The following is a 20,100-nucleotide window of genomic DNA, read 5'->3' on the forward strand; positions in this document are numbered from 1 at the left end:
TGTACTCCAACTCGTACCAACCCTTTGAACGCGTCTCGCAATTATCGATTCCTGGCCAATAAAAAAGTGTTTTGGCGTGTGGCGGGCACGTTCCGTAGTCAAATTCGAGAGCCCTTTGAATTTTCAAACCCTGGGAAGAAAAAAGAAAAAGCAAATGGCATTCGACGACGTAAGCTTCGGACGTTGACCGCCGTTCCCCATGGCCACGGTCATTGTAAACGGGCACTCTCTGTCAATAAAAGTAATGGAAACAAAGGGAGGAAATTATGCGCGTTGAAATGCAAGGATATTTAATCGCATGAAAATATTACGTTTCGAAATATATCATATATGAATCACGCGCATAAATTAATACCAAATCACTCGCCTAGCTGTATTAAAAATTAGATTTTCTTATCTTAGCTTTATGTTGTTGGTAGAAGCAGTCATTATAAGATAAATATAGCTTCATTGTTCGATTTGATTCACTATTAATCAGTTTTGAAAATCTAATCTTTTAGCTCGATTAGCTTAGTTACAACAGTTCTATTTATAAGTTTCATATTTTTATTTTTATTTTGGTCTTACAGCAAATGTTTGATCCGCGAGTTTTGGCATCCCCATCCCAACTTTCCAACCATTGGGCTAGATGCCTCATCGGTATTTCCGCTATCACGTCAACGATTATTTCACTAAGAAATATACATGTTGCTTTAATATTCCGTGGACGATGTATTCGACGCCAATAAACAAAGCTGTATGATAGTTCCTACGTAGCAGAAAATTCAAGATGTTTTTGGTACAACATCTAATACCTAACAATTATATTGATTTAAAAGTAGTTGTCTACGCGAAACTAGAGAAAGATTCTCATCATATGGATCCATCAAAATATTTTTAGAACCCGTACGAAGCCAACTAGGGATGGAAAAGTTCTTTCATTCAATCTAGAATCTAATGCTCTTCCTGTCAGCAAATTGGATGAGCGACAATTAGTAGACGTTAGCGTGCGATTAATTCCATTTGCAAATAATCATGCCACTAATTTTGTAAGAAAATAACAACCATCCCGAGCGTCTGTCGGCATACTTTCATGTTATAAAATACCATGAGGGGTCTAAATAGTTCAACGACAATAGAGAGGAAATGGTGTACTCGAGGCGAAATAATGACAAGAGTGATGTTGCATTTCGAGTCTTTCCTTGTGTTAATAATTTATTAGTGCATAATATGTACAAAGGGACTGGCCTTCGACAAAATGTCCAACTTAGCTCAGGCTCGGTATGCTTACTAGAAAACTATTTTATTTAAAATAATTATTTTTATCATTTGAAATAATTAGTAGATAAAGAATATTTTTATTATCAATAACGATTTATATCTAAATATTTTAGACGACGAAAATACTTTTTATTCATTTATTTTTATAAATGATGCAAGCATTCATTTTTTCGTAAAACAAACACAACCTTAGTCTTGAGCTAAACAATGGCTTCACTAGATTGACATAGGTTATTTCTTTATAGGAATATGTACATCAATGAAGCTCAATACACAATAAGAGTTTGGCATTCTGTTTATCTTAAAGCAACTTAATTTTACCTGAGGAGCTGCTATTAATCTATTACAAAATCATCGTTTGCATTTAGCACTGTGGCGGTCGTATTAATTAACAATCATAACTTCTAGAAGAGTTTACTTAGTCTTCTTCACTAATCACTATTTTGGTCCTTTCTTTTTTCTTTTCCTTTTCTTTTTTTTTTTGACTTTCAGTCTTCGACAACAAGAAAGCATCCATCTTATGACGTAGTTGTCCAGCCTTGGTGCGGAAAAGATCTCTTTTAAGGAGGCCAATTGGACCACGGATCTATGACCTTAATCATTCTAATTTGGGGCATTTTTATATAGCTTTTCATCGCTTGCAAAAAAAAAAAAAAAAAATCAATTTTATTCGTCTATGGTGATGATGGACAGCTTTTACTATTCAAGATACAAAAAAAGCTAATCAATTATTCGTTTGTGCTGAAGTGTTGAGAGGACCCCATCAAGATGGAACTCGTGGCTACAGTGAACTCACCTTATTCTTGGCGTGACAAAATCAGATAATGACTGATGGAAACAGCTAGGTTTAACTTTTTTTTACCTATGAAATGAATCTAAAAATAGGAGGAGGAAACTTGGGAGCATATTAAATTAGTAGGCAATGTCAATTAGGACTCAATGATCCCAAGGAAGACTAACAGAGTTCTTTCCAAGAAATTGTTCAATCGGTCCTAAATTTATCGTATAGATACCAACTCAATCTTAAGTTGTCAATTTGACCACTATAGTCATAAAATTTAGCAAGAAATTCCAATTGAATCATTTGGGTCCATGTGCTGGAAAATCGCTAACTTGGCAATGTGCCATGAAGAATAATCACCGGCAACTGAATTGTCATATCAGTAATTCTCAATGAAAATTGAGTAGAAATATTACATTAGAGTTTCGTATGAAGGTTTAGGATTAAATTAATGAAATTGAAAAGTTTAAAATTGAAATGACATTGAATGAGGGGTTTAGAACTTATTCGGTATTTCTTCCGAGATTTTCCCTTTCCATATTATGGGTCTATCTTGTTAAACGATCTCCATCATCTGTACATCAAATTGTTAAGATTCCTAAATAGAATATACTAAATGATGTTTGGCATGACGATTAACTTAGATGGTTGACTCATGAATGTCGATCTACAGGAAAAACTTGATCATTCTCTTTTGCTATACCAAAACCCACCAAATATGTATGGACTCGATATAATAACCCTAATTTCAAGATGCCCTAACTAACGGCGTTAATATCCGTCAGCACAAATATAATTGCCCCTTTCTCCATGATTCCCTTCAGCATATGAGGAAAGTACTAGTACATTGAATAGAGCTAAGAATTTGGCGAAAATAAAAACAAAGAACAGGGAAAAGAAAAAAAAAGGATAAAAGAGAAGGGTAAAAGCAAAGGGCTTAGCTAAGTGTCTTTGTAAGGTTCCGCGCAAGTTGGAGTAAACAAACCTTACAAGGAAAGAAAGCAGCAGGCTGCATAACAATGGGCGCCCGCAGATTAACGAGTGGAATGCCGTAAGCGGTTTTTAGAGTTCCATTTTTTCTGCTAGCCCCGAATTAAATTCCTGATCGATTCGTCACAGTTACACCCGGTCGAACAAGAAGTTTCTACATATATTAATTATAATGGATATTGACTCTCTTTTTATGTGATTTTTGAGTTTTCACTCAGTAGTTTCAACATTAATGTGATTGAAATGAAGCATAAATCAGTTCTGCAAACTCAACAATTTCCTTAATTATCGAGTTGGGATTGCGTGGGAGGGACTCCTGTAATCAGGAATTTCAATGGGTTACGATTCGAGTGCTCAAGAAAGAGAACACAATAAAATAGGAGGGACGAAACAGAGGGAAAGCCAAGATATGTGGCGCCCCCCACGGTATTTTTAAAATAGAGGGCCTTGTGCTGGCCACGCGCCTTCTAATAAAATATTTGAGCCCACCAGATTCCCCTGTATCCTTCCTGCGTGCTTCCCCTCTTGTCCTTATTATAGTTCACTCGGCTTTTCTAAAAGTCAAATTGAGTACAAATTGACTACTTAAAATGAAGCTGATCCATAAGATTTTACCGCTCCTTCCATGCGTGTGGGATGGAAAATGGTGTAAAGAAAATGATGTTGGTATCTCAAACATGCGAATACTTGAGGAATTTGTGGAAGAAATTGGTCCCGTTTGACATGGTCATCGTGAGTTAGGGTGGATTCTCTTCCATCCCCGAGCTTTTGATTGACAATAAGAAATATATGTAACAAATGCGTAGGTAATGTTCGTATCTATAGCCAACCAATCAGACAGGTGGGAATTTCCTCCGATCAAGGGTGAGAAAACTATTGTCCTTCTAGGGTTTAACTTTGACCATTGTACATATGAAGACTTTTAAGCATCTGAAACTCTTGAATTGGTATACCGTGTGGGTTCCATTAGAAAGATGATAACCTCATTTAAGGTAACAATAAATGCAAGACAATGCTCTTTAGTCCTTCATTTGTTTTTTTTTTTAATTAACAAAACGGGTCATTTATAATTCTAAATAATTCATGTGATAAGGTGGCAAATTTGCAATATGAACCGCCATGTTTCTAGACGAGTACATGCAAAGTGGAAGGGACACGGATTGACATGAATTTAATATACATAAGTTCTATAACATAATCAATTATGGCATAGTGTTTCTCAATTACATGACTTGACATGATTAGAAAATCCAGTCATGATACATGCATACGAATTGTCGGTCCTATGTGATGGACAAAATCGATTAAAATCTAGAACATAAGAATGCGAAATTCAAGTACCGACTCATATAAGATGCCATGCATGTCGTACATGATTTGTCTTCTTGGCTCGCAACCAAAACGACATTTTGGTGGAATCGTGAATATAGCCGTGCATGCAGGGTAGCTCAAGTAATAAATTTCGGACATGCCAATTACAATTTTTAATTCGTCAAGTAATAAATTTGGAAGCCAATGTTGTCGTTTATGTAATGTCGATAATATTTACAAGTGTCATGCGACAATTCATGAGTGATGAGTGCACTCCAGATATTTTATTATCAAGAAGTAACTCATTTTTTTATAAAGAATAATGCTGAATATAGTGAGATTAGTACCCACAATATATTTATATAAGTATATCATGTTTAAGCGCTCATTAAAAATTTGAGACGTTTGGTTTGGTTTGGTTTGATTTTGGGGAAACATCTTTAGGAAAATATAAAGGTCGTTGGGCTCGAAGGATTTTTTGAAATGCAAATAATATTTGGTAAAATGTATTTAAAAAATACATTAGAAAACAACTTTAACAAAAAAATGTCATTTGGTAAAACTGCAATTTGTAAAGTACTTTTGCTAATTTTTTTAATATAAAAAATCTCAAACTACTTATGGCTAGAACTCAACTATTGCCAACCAACCTCGCCTCAAGTCAGGCAGGCTAAGGTTGCAGTGGCTCATCAGTCACTCATTGATGGAAATGAAAAAAATCTATTTGCATTTCGGAAATGCAATATTCCAAAATATTTTCTGACATGCCCTAAGCTAAAGGACTTTAAAGAGTTTACAATTGCATCTTTCCAAAACAATTCAAAAATTTTGCCAAAAGGCATTTGCATTTGCCGAAAGGGCTTTAAGGCCCCAAAAGGCTTTGCAAATGCTACACCAAATGCACCCATTGCTTACTGGCCTTTATACAATTCTAAAAGTTTTATTAATCAATCAAAGAAAAAAGGAGACAATAGAAAGTGAATTCTTAAGTAAATAGGTCATAACTCAATCAAGAAAATCGGATACCGTCATTTATTAGTCTTTGCATCTCTAGTATTATTGATGGTCAAAGCTTCAAATAAATAGGTAAAAAGGACAAGAGAGATTAGCGCGTTTATCGCCCGAAATTTCGCATCCCAAAGGGTCGCATAAGGAAACTTGGTTGGAAGGAACCAACTCACTTAACAAAAAAGAGCACAGTCCAGACATATTTCGATGTATTTTATCTTTTCTTTCAAGAAGAAAGTAGATGGAGATTAATTTACAAAACCATGCATCGAATTGTAAGTAAATATTTAATGTGCATCTTATATTCAATACTTAACACCTTTTATTGCTCATCGGCAGCACACCGATTGCTAAGGCAAAATTAGGGTTTTTGAAGACATTTCCAAAATTAGGAAGTTGATCGAGGGCAAAATTGAAAGGAAAAAAAATGTATTTACATCCCGAAAATGCAGTATTATAAAGTAAAAGCGGATGGTAATTTTTGGTAAATGTATGAATCATAGCATATTCTTCCTTTTGGTTTTTTTTTCTTTGACAAATGTGAATGAAACCAGCTACACCCTCCTTCCCATCTTTTTCCCCAAAACCCCACCTTGCCAATAAATAAGCCCCCTGTTCTTCTTATTTTCCTTCATCGCATACATCCCCGTTCTCTCTCTCTCTCTCTCTCTCTCTCTCTCTCTCTCTCTTTCTCACAGAGGGACTTCGAAAAGGGGAATGAGAATGAGCTGCAACGGGTGTAGAGTCCTCCGGAAAGCCTGCAGCGAAGATTGCACCATCAGGCCTTGCCTCCAGTGGATCCAATCCCCCGAGTCGCAGGCCAACGCCACCACGTTCCTCGCCAAGTTCTACGGCCGCGCCGGCCTCATCAACCTCATCAATGCTGGCCCCTCCAACCTCCGCCCAGGTATCAAAATCCATCTACTTCTGTGAACAAGGGAAACGATTCGAGTTTGAGTCATCATACGAAGGGAATGGAGATGCGTTTTCGTTAAAATCTGTTCGCGTCGCCACTGCCGAGGGTCGCTGAGAGCCTCTTCATTCTTTTTGGACAGCCGTTTTCAGGTCGTTGCTGTACGAGGCCTGCGGGCGGATCGTCAACCCGATCTACGGCTCGGTCGGGCTGCTCTGGTCGGGCAACTGGGCCCAGTGCCAGTCGGCCGTCGATGCGGTGCTCCAGGGCTCCTCCCAGTTCTTGCGATCGCCTTCGCTCGACTCCACGGGGCCCCGCCTCAAGCCCTGCGACATCCGCCACGTCCGGAAGACGTCCGGCTCCGGCGGCCTCCGCAAGATCAGGACCAGGACTCAGTTCAAGCGGTCGTCATCGAATCGGGACAAGCTGGGCACGGAGCCCGAGGAGCTGTTCGGCCGTGAAGGGAGCAAGTGGATCTACCCGGGCCCCATCTACGAGGAGGCGAGCCACGACTCACGGGCGGCGGCGAACCGGGAGAGCGCGGAGGCCGAGAGCATCTTCTCGGTGGAGACCGTGGAGGCTTCACTGGCAAACCTGGGGAAGCGGAACCGGATGCTGAAATTCGACTGGCCGGCGGAGGAGAGTCCGGAGAGTCCACTCCAGTTAGAGCTGGGTCTGGGCGTCAAACCGTCGTCACATCCAAGCGAGCCCGACTTCGGTCGGCATTGATCAGACGAGAAATAAAGCCTTATCCTTTTGTCGTCATTTTTAGTTCAATTTGTCATCGAGTTTCAGTTTCGCAATTCCGATTGTTCCGATGCTTTGATGTTTGCGGTGAGGTGACAGATTTCGATGTGTACATACAGCACATGATATATGAATGAGATAGAAACACTGAGCAGAGGTAACATCATTATGTGACATGACTAGTAACTGACATTATCATACATGTTTCATCGAGAAAAAGAGTATCCTTAAATATCAAAACTTGATATGAATGGATAAATAAAATGCCTAAATTTCCAAAAACTACACTTAATATTATATTTTTTGAAACTTAGATACATAAGTGCCAATTTCGATAAGATTTGCCGGAAATTCAACATGATATCATTTTATTAATAAAACCGTCACATGGATGTCTACTCAGCAATCATTGTTCCAAAATGACACCGTTTTGCTCTAAAATTTGATTTTAAATATAAATGTTAAATAAATTTATTTTAATTTTAAAAAATCAGCAAGGACCTCCAAGGTCCTCACCGCCGCCACCGCTGCCCCACCACCACTAGAAAGGGCCGACAACAGTGGGATGTGGCCAGTGCTCCTGGCCAACTAGGGGAGGCCGCGGTCCTGTACCCTAAATTTAGGGGAGGGCATGCAGGCCCTCACCTACAATCGACCAAGGTTGCCAACCACTAGGCAGGGCTTGACAATCCCAACCAACCCTTGCCCCACCGTTGCCAATCCCCTTCCAACGATGGTGGGATGGGGCAACAAGGGCCGAAGAGTCTCTCACTGATTTTCCATTTTTTAAATTTAGTTTTCTAATTTAATTTAATTAATATTTCATATTAAAAATTAAATTTGGACCAAAACAACATTGTTTTTGGCTTATCTAGTTACGTCTGCGAACCAACCAAAAACAAAAAAAGTTACGTCGGCACCACGTGGATAAACATCATTACAAATTCTTCCTAGAAAATGGTATGCCAACTATTTGATCGAAAATTCTCACCATTGGCACTTAAGTATTCATTTTTTATCCCATTTTGGCATTTAAGTTATCTTTTGAAAGTTTTAGCACTTATGCGTTCATCCGTGCCAAATTTCAACGGTTGGAGTGTTTTTCACCTCATTTCTTCGTCAGTTTGAAACATATTCTTAATAGCTAGAACTTGACCGAGAGAATACAGGATAAGCATCACCTGCCAGCCGAAGAAATTCTTTTCTTTTTTTGACATTTTCTTCCCGTAATGCTGCGATTATTGTCCCCAGAAAAATGGGGATTTACTTAGGCACATCGATTCCACGGAAACTCAAATGGTCCATTACTGCTTATCATCTGACACCAGTTCGCTTCGTCTCAAGAACCTGTCGTGATACGTCTGATTCAGGGCGTGGTGTGGCAGCGGGCTTGGGCTACACTTAGAAGAAAGCATGCGGTGGAGGAGTGTATGGGACACTTGCTGTCCATGCAATGTGGACATCAACCTTGAGATTTGGGAACTTCTGAGGTCTCTTGCTGCAAATGCAGGTTCACTCGCAGACACTTTTTTACAGACTCCAACATTTCTTGGAGGAGAGATGTCCGGAATTGGAAAAGTGTTGCCAGCAAAATTTAACCAGGTCTTCCACATGAGTTGACTCGTGGCTAAAATATTAATGGTTATTGACGCTAATACGTGAGCCACTATCGACGACCGAAAGAGTGATTAACATTCATATACATCGATGATTATAAATTAGCTGTTGCTATATGATGGCGTATGGTTGACAATTGTCATAGCAAAACTAACTGCAATACTAATAAAAAGGAATGATAAGTTACCAATGGAGGTACCAAATAAGAAATGGATGTTTGAAAGACGTGCAGAAACCAATATAACTTTTCATTTAAATCACCCATAGAAAGAGCAACAAACTGTGGAGAAGGAATAAAACTAACTCGATGGGGGCAAAAGATCAAGGCGCAATTTTAAAGAAGTAACCACATGAAGATAAGATTGTGGCATCATGAAAACATGGGATCGTGATTCTCAAACATATGAAAACATGACTAAAACGGCAAAATGACTGCTCTTAACGGGTTATGTCATAGGCATTATATAAATACCATTGCTCGGCCACAGGAGCCCCCCTCGCCCCTCCTCCACACACAAACAAACAAATATGTTATCTTTAAATTCATACATTGTGGTTTTAGTTTCTAAATTCACGTTGTCAATGTAATTTTCGACATGTATCTTTGCTGTAATTTGCGGGTGCCTTGTCATTGATTAAATTCTATCGTTGCATCTTTACAATCTCAGGTTGGTCTTTGATTAAATTCTAACACAATTTATGTGTGTTCGAATCCGATTAAAGTGAAGTTATCGATTGCCTTGTTCACATGTGATATTTCCTATCCAGAATCGCCACAATCGTCTTCTCCATTAAAATTGAAGAATAACTTTCAATGAAAACATAAACATGAGTGGGGAGTCGTTGGACACACCAGACATAAATTGCGGTGGCACGTATAAAGGACACTTTCCATTAATTTCAGTATGTTCAAGAAAATGCCACTAAATATATCTGATTAGCACAACATGTTTGAAAAAAATTGTTGGAAAATATTTTTTTTTAAAATGAGATTAGTTATTTAAGGTGTGCAAGTGCTATTTTAAGGATAACTTCACCCCTCGAAGTGCAAAACTTGGTGCAACCGGCTTTAATAGCTATCCTCTCAAATTACAACAAACCTTTCTCTTTACTCCGCATAAAATAATAGAGGGAACATGAATTGGCACCTTTTGGGTTATGAACCAAACCTAAAAAATGAAATATAATTCACAAAATCATCATTGAAGTTTAAAACTCTTATAAATCAAGAATTTCTTTTGCAAATTATAATATTCATCAATCAAATTATACCCTCACATATTTTGTTGTTCAACATGGTTTTGAGCTAATAGGCCATGTGTGTACTTGGTTTATTCATAAATATTCTAGAGATCTTACCAAAAGCCTCATAGGAGCACCCCACTTCACACTTATATAAGTGATTTCATCAAGTACACCCTGCAATTTGAGCACCATCAATAATGGCTATGAGACTTATTAAGAGTTGAACTCAACCTTTCTTTTAATTTAATCTTGCACTATTCTCACCTTAGAAAGGATAAAAAAATTTAATGGTGCATCAAGCTAATCTAGTGATTTGTTATTAGTCATATGAACCTAATTCATGGGATCGCCAATCACGTAGGCTAAGTTACCCATCACTATTGATTTTCCTCAACAAGCTTAATACCATAGTCTCATTCCCCTTGATGTATCATTAATTTTCTTCCCAAAGGTTTAGTTAGAGAATTGGCCAAATTCACTTTCGACTTCACATAATCAATGGACATAATACCATCTTTAAGCAATTGTATATCACGTCACATCTCAACTAGATATCTCTTTTTACCATTGAAAATTTCATTCTTTACGATGGCTCGGTAATCACAATGCATAGACATGGAAGGTGTTGGTTTCGTCCCTCTCCCAAGAGCTTGAGCAATTCTCGAATCATCAAGACAAATATTTTCTTTTCTTCTCCCTACTAGAGTGTAAGAGGATAAAACATTTTGTTTGTACATATATGTTTGGGAGCAATTGAGTCTATCTCCCATTATTTCATATTGGTGACAATATTAACTTGGGGAATAACTGCACTAATTAGGTCAAAAGAATCATCTCCTTCATCCAAGTTTACTTTTAATTTAGCAGGATTATCATTTACCTCTCATTCATTTATGGTTTTTTTCACAAACACAGAAATATGCGGAGGGGAATGATGATAAAATATGGTAGTAAGGAGGTCGGAAATTGAAGATAGGAAAGATGACTAAAAAGATTAAAATATGGACGACATTAGGACTATTAAGTCCATTACTTTCTTACGTTCAAAAAATAAACACGTAGGTTTTTCCGTTGTATCTGTCGCCTGCGCTTGCATTTCAGCACTTATCTAACCTCCAATCAGGACCACCAGAGAGTGCAAATACAATCTTTTAGTTTTGTTTCTGAGTGTTAAGGTTAGCGTAAGAAAGTGTAATGTCAAATAATCAAATATTAAGAACCTTTAAATTATTCGCTTACATCTCAATTGCTTAACTTTTAATTAGTGAAACAAGGACCCACTAGCTAGCTTTAAACATTAATAAGTTTGAATTCGCATTTACACTCACTCTTGGTGATCTCCTCGTGACGAAGAGGGATTGAACTTCAGCTGGTCAGGTTCTCTTGCAAATCTTGTCACAACATCCTTCAAGCGCGAGTCCCGGAATCGAACAGATATGACGCGGAGAATCGAACACCTAAACACAAGATTTAGGAAGAGCTAAAAGGGTTAAGTTATCATTAATGGTCATCATTTGAAGTGAAAATTCTTGTATGGGTCTCAGACTCACCAAGTCCGATTTGCGACAAAGTGGCATCGAAACCGGTCAGTTTCGTAAGCTTTCCACCAATCTTGTCATCATGTTTATTAATTAGAGTCGTCCACTAATCTTTTGTTTTTTTCATTCACATAGATGAAGAGAGCCCTCTTCAGTAGTGATGATTTCCTTCCAAAGTGAATATACGGTATGGAATTGCGATTCGAAATGAAACATGTTTTTCGTTCTTTCTTGAGTAAAATAAAAGAGGAGAAAGGAAGAGAAGTGACTCATTCCAACGTAGGGCTTAAATTCGTGTCCTGCAAATCGTGACGTGCCAACAGCCCTTACCAAAACTGATCGGGTTTCCAGGCTGTGAGACTACTGTGCATGGGTTCTAATGGTTAGTGACTGGGCAACCAATATGACGTCTGATCATAGGACATTTGGTCATCCTCAGATGTTGACTTCTAGGATAGATTGTTTTCCCAGATTTTTATAAGTTAAAGCTAACCTTAGTTCCAATCCAAAACAGACGACAGACGGTCTGCAGCAGTTAGACATACCTTTTCTGTGCATTTCTTTAGGACAAAGTTGTGCTTTTCCTATTGTCCCACTTTTCACTTAGTCAATGCAATTAAACTAGCGAGAGGAGAGAGCTTTGTCGATGTCTAAGTCATAATAGATGCAACGTGCAATGTCTAAATCCATATTTGCTGAATGGCGGTGAAATGTGGAAGTCCCGTCCCCTTTTGTAATTTAAATATTGCTTGAGAGCTACAAACTCTGGAGTTCAAGCCTTCTACCTAGCCTAGTTTCACGCAAGATAGTGCTAAGCGAAAGAATTTATTTTGTTATACCATATACAGGCTATTTCTCTCAAATAAGATCTAGTGTGTAACGCTTATGTCACGTGACGTGATGACGTGGTGTCGCTCATCCAATTAGATAATCTCAATAATATAATCCTGAAAATTACAATGGATGATAACACTTTACTTTCTATGATCAAAAGGTTGATGCTGTATCAATGTCGCCCACGGGATGTTTATCTTTACATAGACGATTTTATCTTTGCTTAGTGAGTCCCGTGCTGCTAAAACTGGCTTCGAAGCCAATGCAATAAGTAATGAAGATGAATAATCTGGGCCGAATGACATCAAGATATGGTTGGGCCCATGGAGTGCCATGGGTGTATGTATGGGCCTGATTGGACGGGTCATAGACCCAACAAGTATGAAGGATCAGCCCAGAAAGCTCCATATCTATAACTTCTGCATCATTCATTAAGGAAGAAATTTCCTCATTTGGTCTCTTAAACTAAATCACCTCGATATCTAGTCATGACAATGACTCAAACTAATGTCAAATGTATCCACAGACTACTTTCGCAATCGCCACTCTCCACTATTTTCCTCTATCTAAGTATAGTTAGTCGATTGCCAAACCAAAAAAAAAAAAAAACATATACATAATGAATAAGTAACTGTATCTTTTCACTGAGGAAACTGTTTATCATTTGCAAATTTTTAGGCGCTCCATATTTTTTCTTCTTTTTTGGGTCGAATGTGGGGCTCCGTATTGGATGAGAGCCAATTTGGATGGTAAATGCAGAGACGAGTAAAGTTGCTCCAAAAGTGCACCGAAATGCTTGTCCACTCAGACTTGCTGGACATATCAATGGAAGTTGCGTCTCATCTTCAAAAATGCGTGTGAATGCATGGTCTCCGGAGGATCTATGACTGTTGACTTGGCTCTTCAAACTTGCATTTTGGTCAAAAGAAGAGGAGCATTAACACAGCAATCTAGGCTGCCAGTTGGAATATGTGGGATGGGAATGCAGAGTGACGAGGCATGACCAGTTGCTGTCGAAAGTTGAAACCCCAGTTTTTGAGATTTTTCGTCAGGGAAAAGTCAAAGCACTAGCCCAGCACCGCACCAGCATCAGCGCTACAGCACCAAGTCGCCATACTACTGATCCACCTTCTCCGTTTGACTCGGCCTCGCTACAGATTTTGGCAGCAACCAAGCAGAACAGGTTGGGCATTATACAGCGGCATCCAAGGAATTAGGAACTTGTCGTTTTCATTGCCAACTACCAAATATCCCCCCATTGAAAGTGCCAGAACCAGATGCACCACCCATCTTCTACTATCCTCTCATTGTCAATCTGTGAATTTAATAGCACTTCTAACGAGGGAAATAACAAAGATCATCTCATATCCCTCAATTATCACAAAAACATTAAAACAAAGCAAAGACCATCTGTAGTTATATTGTCCATCGAGAAATGGATCCTCAGATCGTAACAAGTCGAAACTCCTTGATTTAATCTTATCATTACACTGCCCACACACAAATCCTTAAAAGCTTTACCTTAACGGACGAGATTTGCTTTATCTTTTCGGACAAGAGATTGGAATCCCTTTTTCTAGGATCCTTAAAAACACACTTATCTCAATATTCACTAAGGAAAAGCACAAAAACCCTTCTTCATTACGACAAGGGTATCACAGTACAGCAAACAATACACTGCCAGGACAAAGAGCAACAACATCGTCTTAGAAACTTTGCATTAACCTTTGGACGGCTCTCATGGCACAAGAAAACCCAAAGGATCCTCACCTTACAAAATTGCTTTCATCCTTCTCATCTCTCTCTCTCCCCCTCTCTCCCTCCAAGACTCCACAAACAAATTAAACTAAATTCATTAACAGGGGAAAAAATAAAAATAAACACTCCTCTCGAGAGCTCAAATTAGAGTTCCAAGCATATTCTAAAACACATCCATAATACCGATTCCTAGCTACAAAACTGAGGTGCAGGCAATATTAATAGGTCGTTCTTCCATCCAATGACCGAGATCGTCGTTTCCAATGTCAAAGTCAAAATCAGGCAGCAGCTCACTCGTCTCATTTCCAAATCCGAACATTTGGAAGTCATCTGTTCCACAAAAATCATCCACGAGCTGCCCGAAGTCATCCATGAACAGCATATCAAAGTCGTTTCCCAAGCTAAAGTCCTGCACAGCTTCACTGGGCATCAGTATCTCCTCCACACATGCAATTTGGGCGGGCGCTTGCTGCTTGTTGCTTCTCTCAGTCGAAACATCACAGCTTTCAGAGGCATTTGAGGCTGACGTGCCTGAGTCGAGGAGGGATGATGGGGAGGTGCGTGAGGATGCACTCTCCGAATTTCCTGAAGCCACAGGTTTGTTCATGGACAGAGAGGTCTCTGGAGAGGGGGTTTTCGTCTTCTTCTCATCAGAGGAGGCCTTGACTGAAGCTTCAAACTCAAGCCTCTTAGCCTCGTAAGCCTTAGCAGCCTCCTCGGGAGTGTTGTAAGTGCCCAACCAAATTCGAGTTCCCCGGTGAAATGGGTCCCTGATCTCCGCAGCCCATTTGCCCCATTTCCTTTGCCTGACCCCCTTGTACCGCAAATTTGCCGGCCTTCTCTTTGAGATTAGATCACCTTTCTGACTAAGCTTTCTCTTCTTATGACGGTTCTTGACATCACTAATGGTATCTAGAGATGAACATTCGGTGTCAATAACATGGGGGTGCACAACAGGAAGCGGAAGATCGATGAGGCGAACAAAGAGCTTCTCATCAATTTGATCCGATTCGTCCTCACTTGACGACAGATCGGTGGCATCAGGATCTCTACAGAACACCCGGATCTTCCTCACCATTCTGGAATCTCTCACTTTCTTGAGGAAAGAACGTTTGTCAAACGGTTGACAGGCGCCAGACATTTGCAGAGGAAAACGCTAAAACCCTCAACAAAAACCCCTCGAGTATCCACAGAAGCAAAATTTTCGATTAAAAAACAGGGAAGCAGGTGGTTCTCTAAAGATGACAAAGGCGTCTAATTGTTTATGTAGGAATGACCATCAAGAACAAGTCCGGATTGGAAAATGGCTTTATGTGAAACCCCCCAAAACACTCCTCTCCAGAACAGCTCCTGCAAAAACCCACCCAAAACCCAACTTCAGATTAAAACCAAAAATCAACAATAATCAACAAAACTACAACATGAAACTTGCATAAATTCACAAACAAAGATAACAAGAACCCACATACCTTTTTGGTCTCAACCGCATGGAAACAGAGGACGAGACCAGATTCAACCTCTGCCAGAAGCAGCAGAGGGTGCAGCAAGTAGTGGTTACAAACAGATCATAGGCCGAACAAGAAGGTGTCGATGAGGAAAGAGAGTGCTGAAGTAGGGCCCCGGTAGATCCCAACTCAAAACCAGCCGACATAAATCCCAAAACTCAACCACCCTTTTCCCGGTTCAACCTCTCTAATGCTCTAGCTGTTGAGACACAAAGCAATAGGCGGAAATAAGGGTCGCATCAGATCGTGATGGATATAGCAGCAGGAACAAAGAGATCGACCGATCCTTACAGGATCAGATATCTATGGCCAAGATGATGTTTTTATCTCTCTAGAACGAGACAAAAAAGAGTCTCCCGGCGTTATGTTATCCCCTTCCTTCGCAGAAACAGAGTAAAACCATATTCCTAAGACTTAACGACACACCGAATCCTCGCAGATCTTAACTCGAACAGTGAAAAACAGAACCAAACAAAAACGCTTCAAGCGGGAAAGAAGAGAGGGGAAAACAAGAAACCTCTCAACTTACCGGTCAAGAACTAGGCCGACGTGGTCTAACGCAGCCTCCCTCGGTGCTGATGAAGCTGTGATGATGTCTCGGAGCTCGCTTCCCAGTTCTGGCCTCTGCTGCTTCTGCTGCTGCTGCTAGTTCATAGCTGCTCGCTGCACCTTTTTCTAAGCGGTCAAAAGGCCATTAAAGACGGGGCGTGTAAAGATTGAGAACAACAGAGTAAAGAAATCGCGAAGATATAGTTTCGAAAATTATAAAATATAAAAGGAGAGAAGAAAGAATCTGGAATTAAATACTCGCTGAGAGGCCCTACGTACGGTCATGACCTCCCTTTCGGGAGCCATCCCCATTCATGGCGCATGACACCTTTACCTAATTGCATCATGCCTATCTTGATGCCACGAACCCCACCACCGCTCCGGAAGTGAGCCGAATCCGATTGTGTTTTTTTCCCTTTTGCTCTTTTTCCGTCCTGGCAAATTTTACTTTTTTTTTTTATAGGTAGAACCCATCTCAGAAGAGTGAGGTGAAAGCCTGCATAGGAAAAGGGGTTGAGGCATCATCATCTGCGAAGTAATTGTAAGATTTCCTCACAACATCCACTTTCATATCGATTAGGACCTATTTTTCATCTCGAACCTAATCCCCAAGTCTGACTGAAGTGGTGCCAAACAAGACCTATGGACAAGGACTCCTGGCCTTGACCTTAATTTTGCGCCGTTCAAAAGTATGACCACGTGGTGGGGCGGGGGTTGCCAATTCGCCACGACTCTTCTTCTTCCATTTCTTTTTAGTAGACCCCTGATCGTGACCTCTATGTTTCGGAGAATAGAGCCGAGTGTTCTTTCAGTCGTTGCCTTCTTGGATCCTTCGTGTCTCTATTATTTAAATGGGCTTTGATCCGCCATGCATCATTGCAGGGTATATGTAGCCATCGGTTCGATTTACTTATTATCTGCAAAACGACAGATCTTCCAATTTCCTTCCGACTTCCAATGTACCCAAAAACACACATGGCATCCATACATACATGCATACATACATGCATACATGCATGCCGTGATGTAAAAGTAAGAAAAAGAAAAGGGAGCGAAAACATGAACAGGGAAAAGGGGGGGAAACAGTGGGCGCACGTGCATGTTGACCGGCGAGGATGATGATGACGACCCTAGACGGTCGTGCGTGTCGGGGTGGGGTGGGCGGTCGGGACCAATGAATGGATTGCTTCGGTTTCCCGCCAATTGACGCCGGCGTGGGAATAACGGCCCTTCCTTTCCCGCCAAATTACCGACTCCCCGCCCCCCACAACCGAAGGGACAGGGCGACACGTGTCCGCGAGGGGACGGGTGTCGAGTCTGTCGACGATGTCTTGGGCTTCTGTCGGGGGCGATCGGGGGGGTCCATGAGATGAGTAGCTAGGTTTGGTAGGCCTGCTACGTTCGTGGAAATTTCGAGGTTGCTCGCTGAATTATTTCTTCTTTTAATATTTCCTAATCTTTTATGCTTTTGTTCAAAAGAAATAAGAACGTAGAAAAGCGGGACTTGGCTTGATCGCGAAGATGGATGACTCGGCTTCATGAATAGAAGGTATATGTAAGCAAATTTATGCATAAAGGATTATTTGTCTTGATACTAGTTAGGGATTTTGCGAGGTCAATATTAATTGTTTTAAAAGTGAGGGATTTTTAGCTAGCAAGACAAATAAGGGGTGTGGGGAAATTTGAATTCAGAATTTTCTGCTTCCATATATGTTAAAAATTTTGTGAAACTATTATCATTTATTTTAAAAATTAAAAAATTGATGTGAATTAATATTAAAAATATTCTACCGTGAAAAAACATATGTGAAAGTGAACAAAAAGTAGACAAAGAATTGAAAGTGAGATGATGTATACACTAGATGTGATCATCCAAAATATTAATCAAGCACCATCGAGACAGGGATCAAAAATTCAGAACAAATAGATCACCCGACAATTGTCAAAATATCTATATAGTTTGATAATGACATTTATATGCTCTTTCATATAAATATGGTCTTTATTCATTTATTAATTTCAATTTCTAAATTTGACTTTTTAATATGGCATCAAACTCATATTATGTCCCTTTGCGTGTGAGTCTATCCCTAATAGTGAACTCCACATATCATTCATAATTTAGCATGCACATGAGAGGAGGGATGTTAAAATATTTCATATCTATTGACAATAGAATTTATATGCTCTTAATATACACATAATCATTCTTCGTTTGTTGACTTAATTATTTTTTTTTTGTTGTTAAACTTTCAAACAAAGACCGACGCATACCGGCAGTCTAGTACCATTAAGACTTAAATTATGAATTGCCGTATGGGAAATGGCACTCCATCACTAACTCTGCTAGTCAATTGGTCATATGGTCAAAAACTAGAAGATCCCACCATAGACGGGCGTAGACAGAGGAACCGTCGTCCACGTCTCGTCAGGTCTTTCTTTATTCGCCTTTGGTACAATCTGACGTTGGATGCAAGACTCTACCTAGCCCCTTTAACTTCCAAATTCTTCCTAAAGTAGAGTAGAGCTTTGAAATTTCAATCTTTTCTCTGACCAGGTATTTAGGCTCTGTTTGGTAATAGTTATATTCCTCCCAATTTCTGTTTTTTTGTCTTCCAGAACCAAAAAAAAATGGAAATTTGTTTCGTAACGTCAATTAATTTTTCTATTCTCCGGAATAAAAAAATGGTTAAAAAATATATTTGAAATAAAAACAAGAAGTAAAAAAAAAAAAAAAAAAAGTATTCTTGTTCCCATGAACAATTTATAAAAATTAGTTTTTTTTTCTTTGTTTTTCTTTTCTTTTCTTCTTCCTTGTTGCCCATTCCCTTCACCTTTACCTTTGTTGGCCGACCGCCACCGCTAGCTGGCCGCTGTCACCAACTGCCACCGCCTACCTCTCGTCACTCGCCCACTGATCGACCATCAACCAGCCACAATCACCACCGCTAATGCCTAACATAGCCCACTGCCGATGACCATTGAGGCCACCACTCGCCAACTAGCCAACAGCTGGCCACCATCACCGACATCGCCCATCGTCACCACCACCGGCCGCTATTGTTGCCGACTACCACACCCAATACCATCATTACCAATCGATGCCATTCGTCGCCTAGCCGACCAATTGCCCAACACCGGACTGGCAAACCTTGATTGGCAATCAACCGCGGTAGTTGGTGGCAACGAGCGGCGGTCCATCATCAACGGTCATCAGTGGCTGGGGGTGACGATCAGCGATAGCAGCGGTTGGTGACCAGTGGCAACGATCAGCAACAAGCGGCAATGATTGGCACATTCGGCGGCAAGCGGCAACGATCGGTGGTGGCAACGATAAAGAAGAATAAGAAAAAAATTAAAAAAATTTATACATTATAAATCATACCAAACGTATTTTTATTATTTTTTCATTAAAATAATATAAATTTTATGTAGTTGACAAACGCGTTCTTTTATTAAAAAAATTGTTCTTTAGAATAGAAATAGAAAAAAACTATTTATAAAAGAAAATTGTTTCTCGTAACAGAAACATCACCAAACAGACCCTTAGTGGGTTAACAGACGCTACTTTTAACTTGGCAAGTATGAAAATCCGATTATTATTCTTGTCCAATATAAGTTTTCGAGTCCACAAGAAATATTTATAATAAATCCTCCTGACACAGCGTAGAAAACCTATCTTAAATATGGTAAATGATATGTCGTTTATATTTAAAAAAATGTACATGATATGATGTTAATATATCCGACTTCAATACTGCAATTTATCAAACAATTAACAGGATATAAAAAAATCTCTGGATTTCACATCCTATCCTATCAAATCCTATCCTGATTAAAAATCCGAACGACCAAACGTAGCTTTGAGCGCTCCATTTTGGTTGATTGAGTCCTTTTTATTTTGCACTTTATGAAATAAATCAAATCGATCAAGTGCGGTGGCAACATTTGATTGGCGGAATAACTATTCTCTTCAGATTTTCTTGAAATCAAGGAGGCGATGGTCGTTAAAACGAAGTTTTATCGGAATGATCTATGCAGTGG

General features: G+C 39.6%; 2 protein-coding genes across 2 annotated transcripts; one reads left to right on the forward strand and one right to left on the reverse strand.

Annotated features, from left to right (window-relative positions):
• Positions 1-6,006: 6,006 nt before the first annotated feature.
• LOC104433279 (LOB domain-containing protein 42) lies at positions 6,007-7,162 on the forward strand. Its single transcript, XM_010045963.3, has 2 exons — positions 6,007-6,257; positions 6,406-7,162. Exons 1-2 carry the CDS (start codon positions 6,068-6,070, stop codon positions 6,990-6,992), a joined length of 777 nt encoding a protein of 258 aa, XP_010044265.2. The 5' UTR covers positions 6,007-6,067; the 3' UTR covers positions 6,993-7,162.
• A 6,702-nt stretch (positions 7,163-13,864) lies between these two features.
• LOC104433280 (ethylene-responsive transcription factor ERF119-like) lies at positions 13,865-16,274 on the reverse strand. Its single transcript, XM_010045964.3, has 3 exons — positions 16,037-16,274; positions 15,472-15,706; positions 13,865-15,352 (listed from the first exon to the last, which is right to left on the reverse strand). Exon 3 carries the CDS (start codon positions 15,141-15,143, stop codon positions 14,196-14,198), a length of 948 nt encoding a protein of 315 aa, XP_010044266.2. The 5' UTR covers positions 15,144-15,352; positions 15,472-15,706; positions 16,037-16,274; the 3' UTR covers positions 13,865-14,195.
• Between the last annotated feature and the right edge of the window lie 3,826 nt (positions 16,275-20,100).

The sequence above is a fragment of the Eucalyptus grandis genome, chromosome 2 (assembly GCF_016545825.1).
Source record: "Eucalyptus grandis isolate ANBG69807.140 chromosome 2, ASM1654582v1, whole genome shotgun sequence".
Classification (NCBI taxonomy): Eukaryota; Viridiplantae; Streptophyta; class Magnoliopsida; order Myrtales; family Myrtaceae; genus Eucalyptus; species Eucalyptus grandis.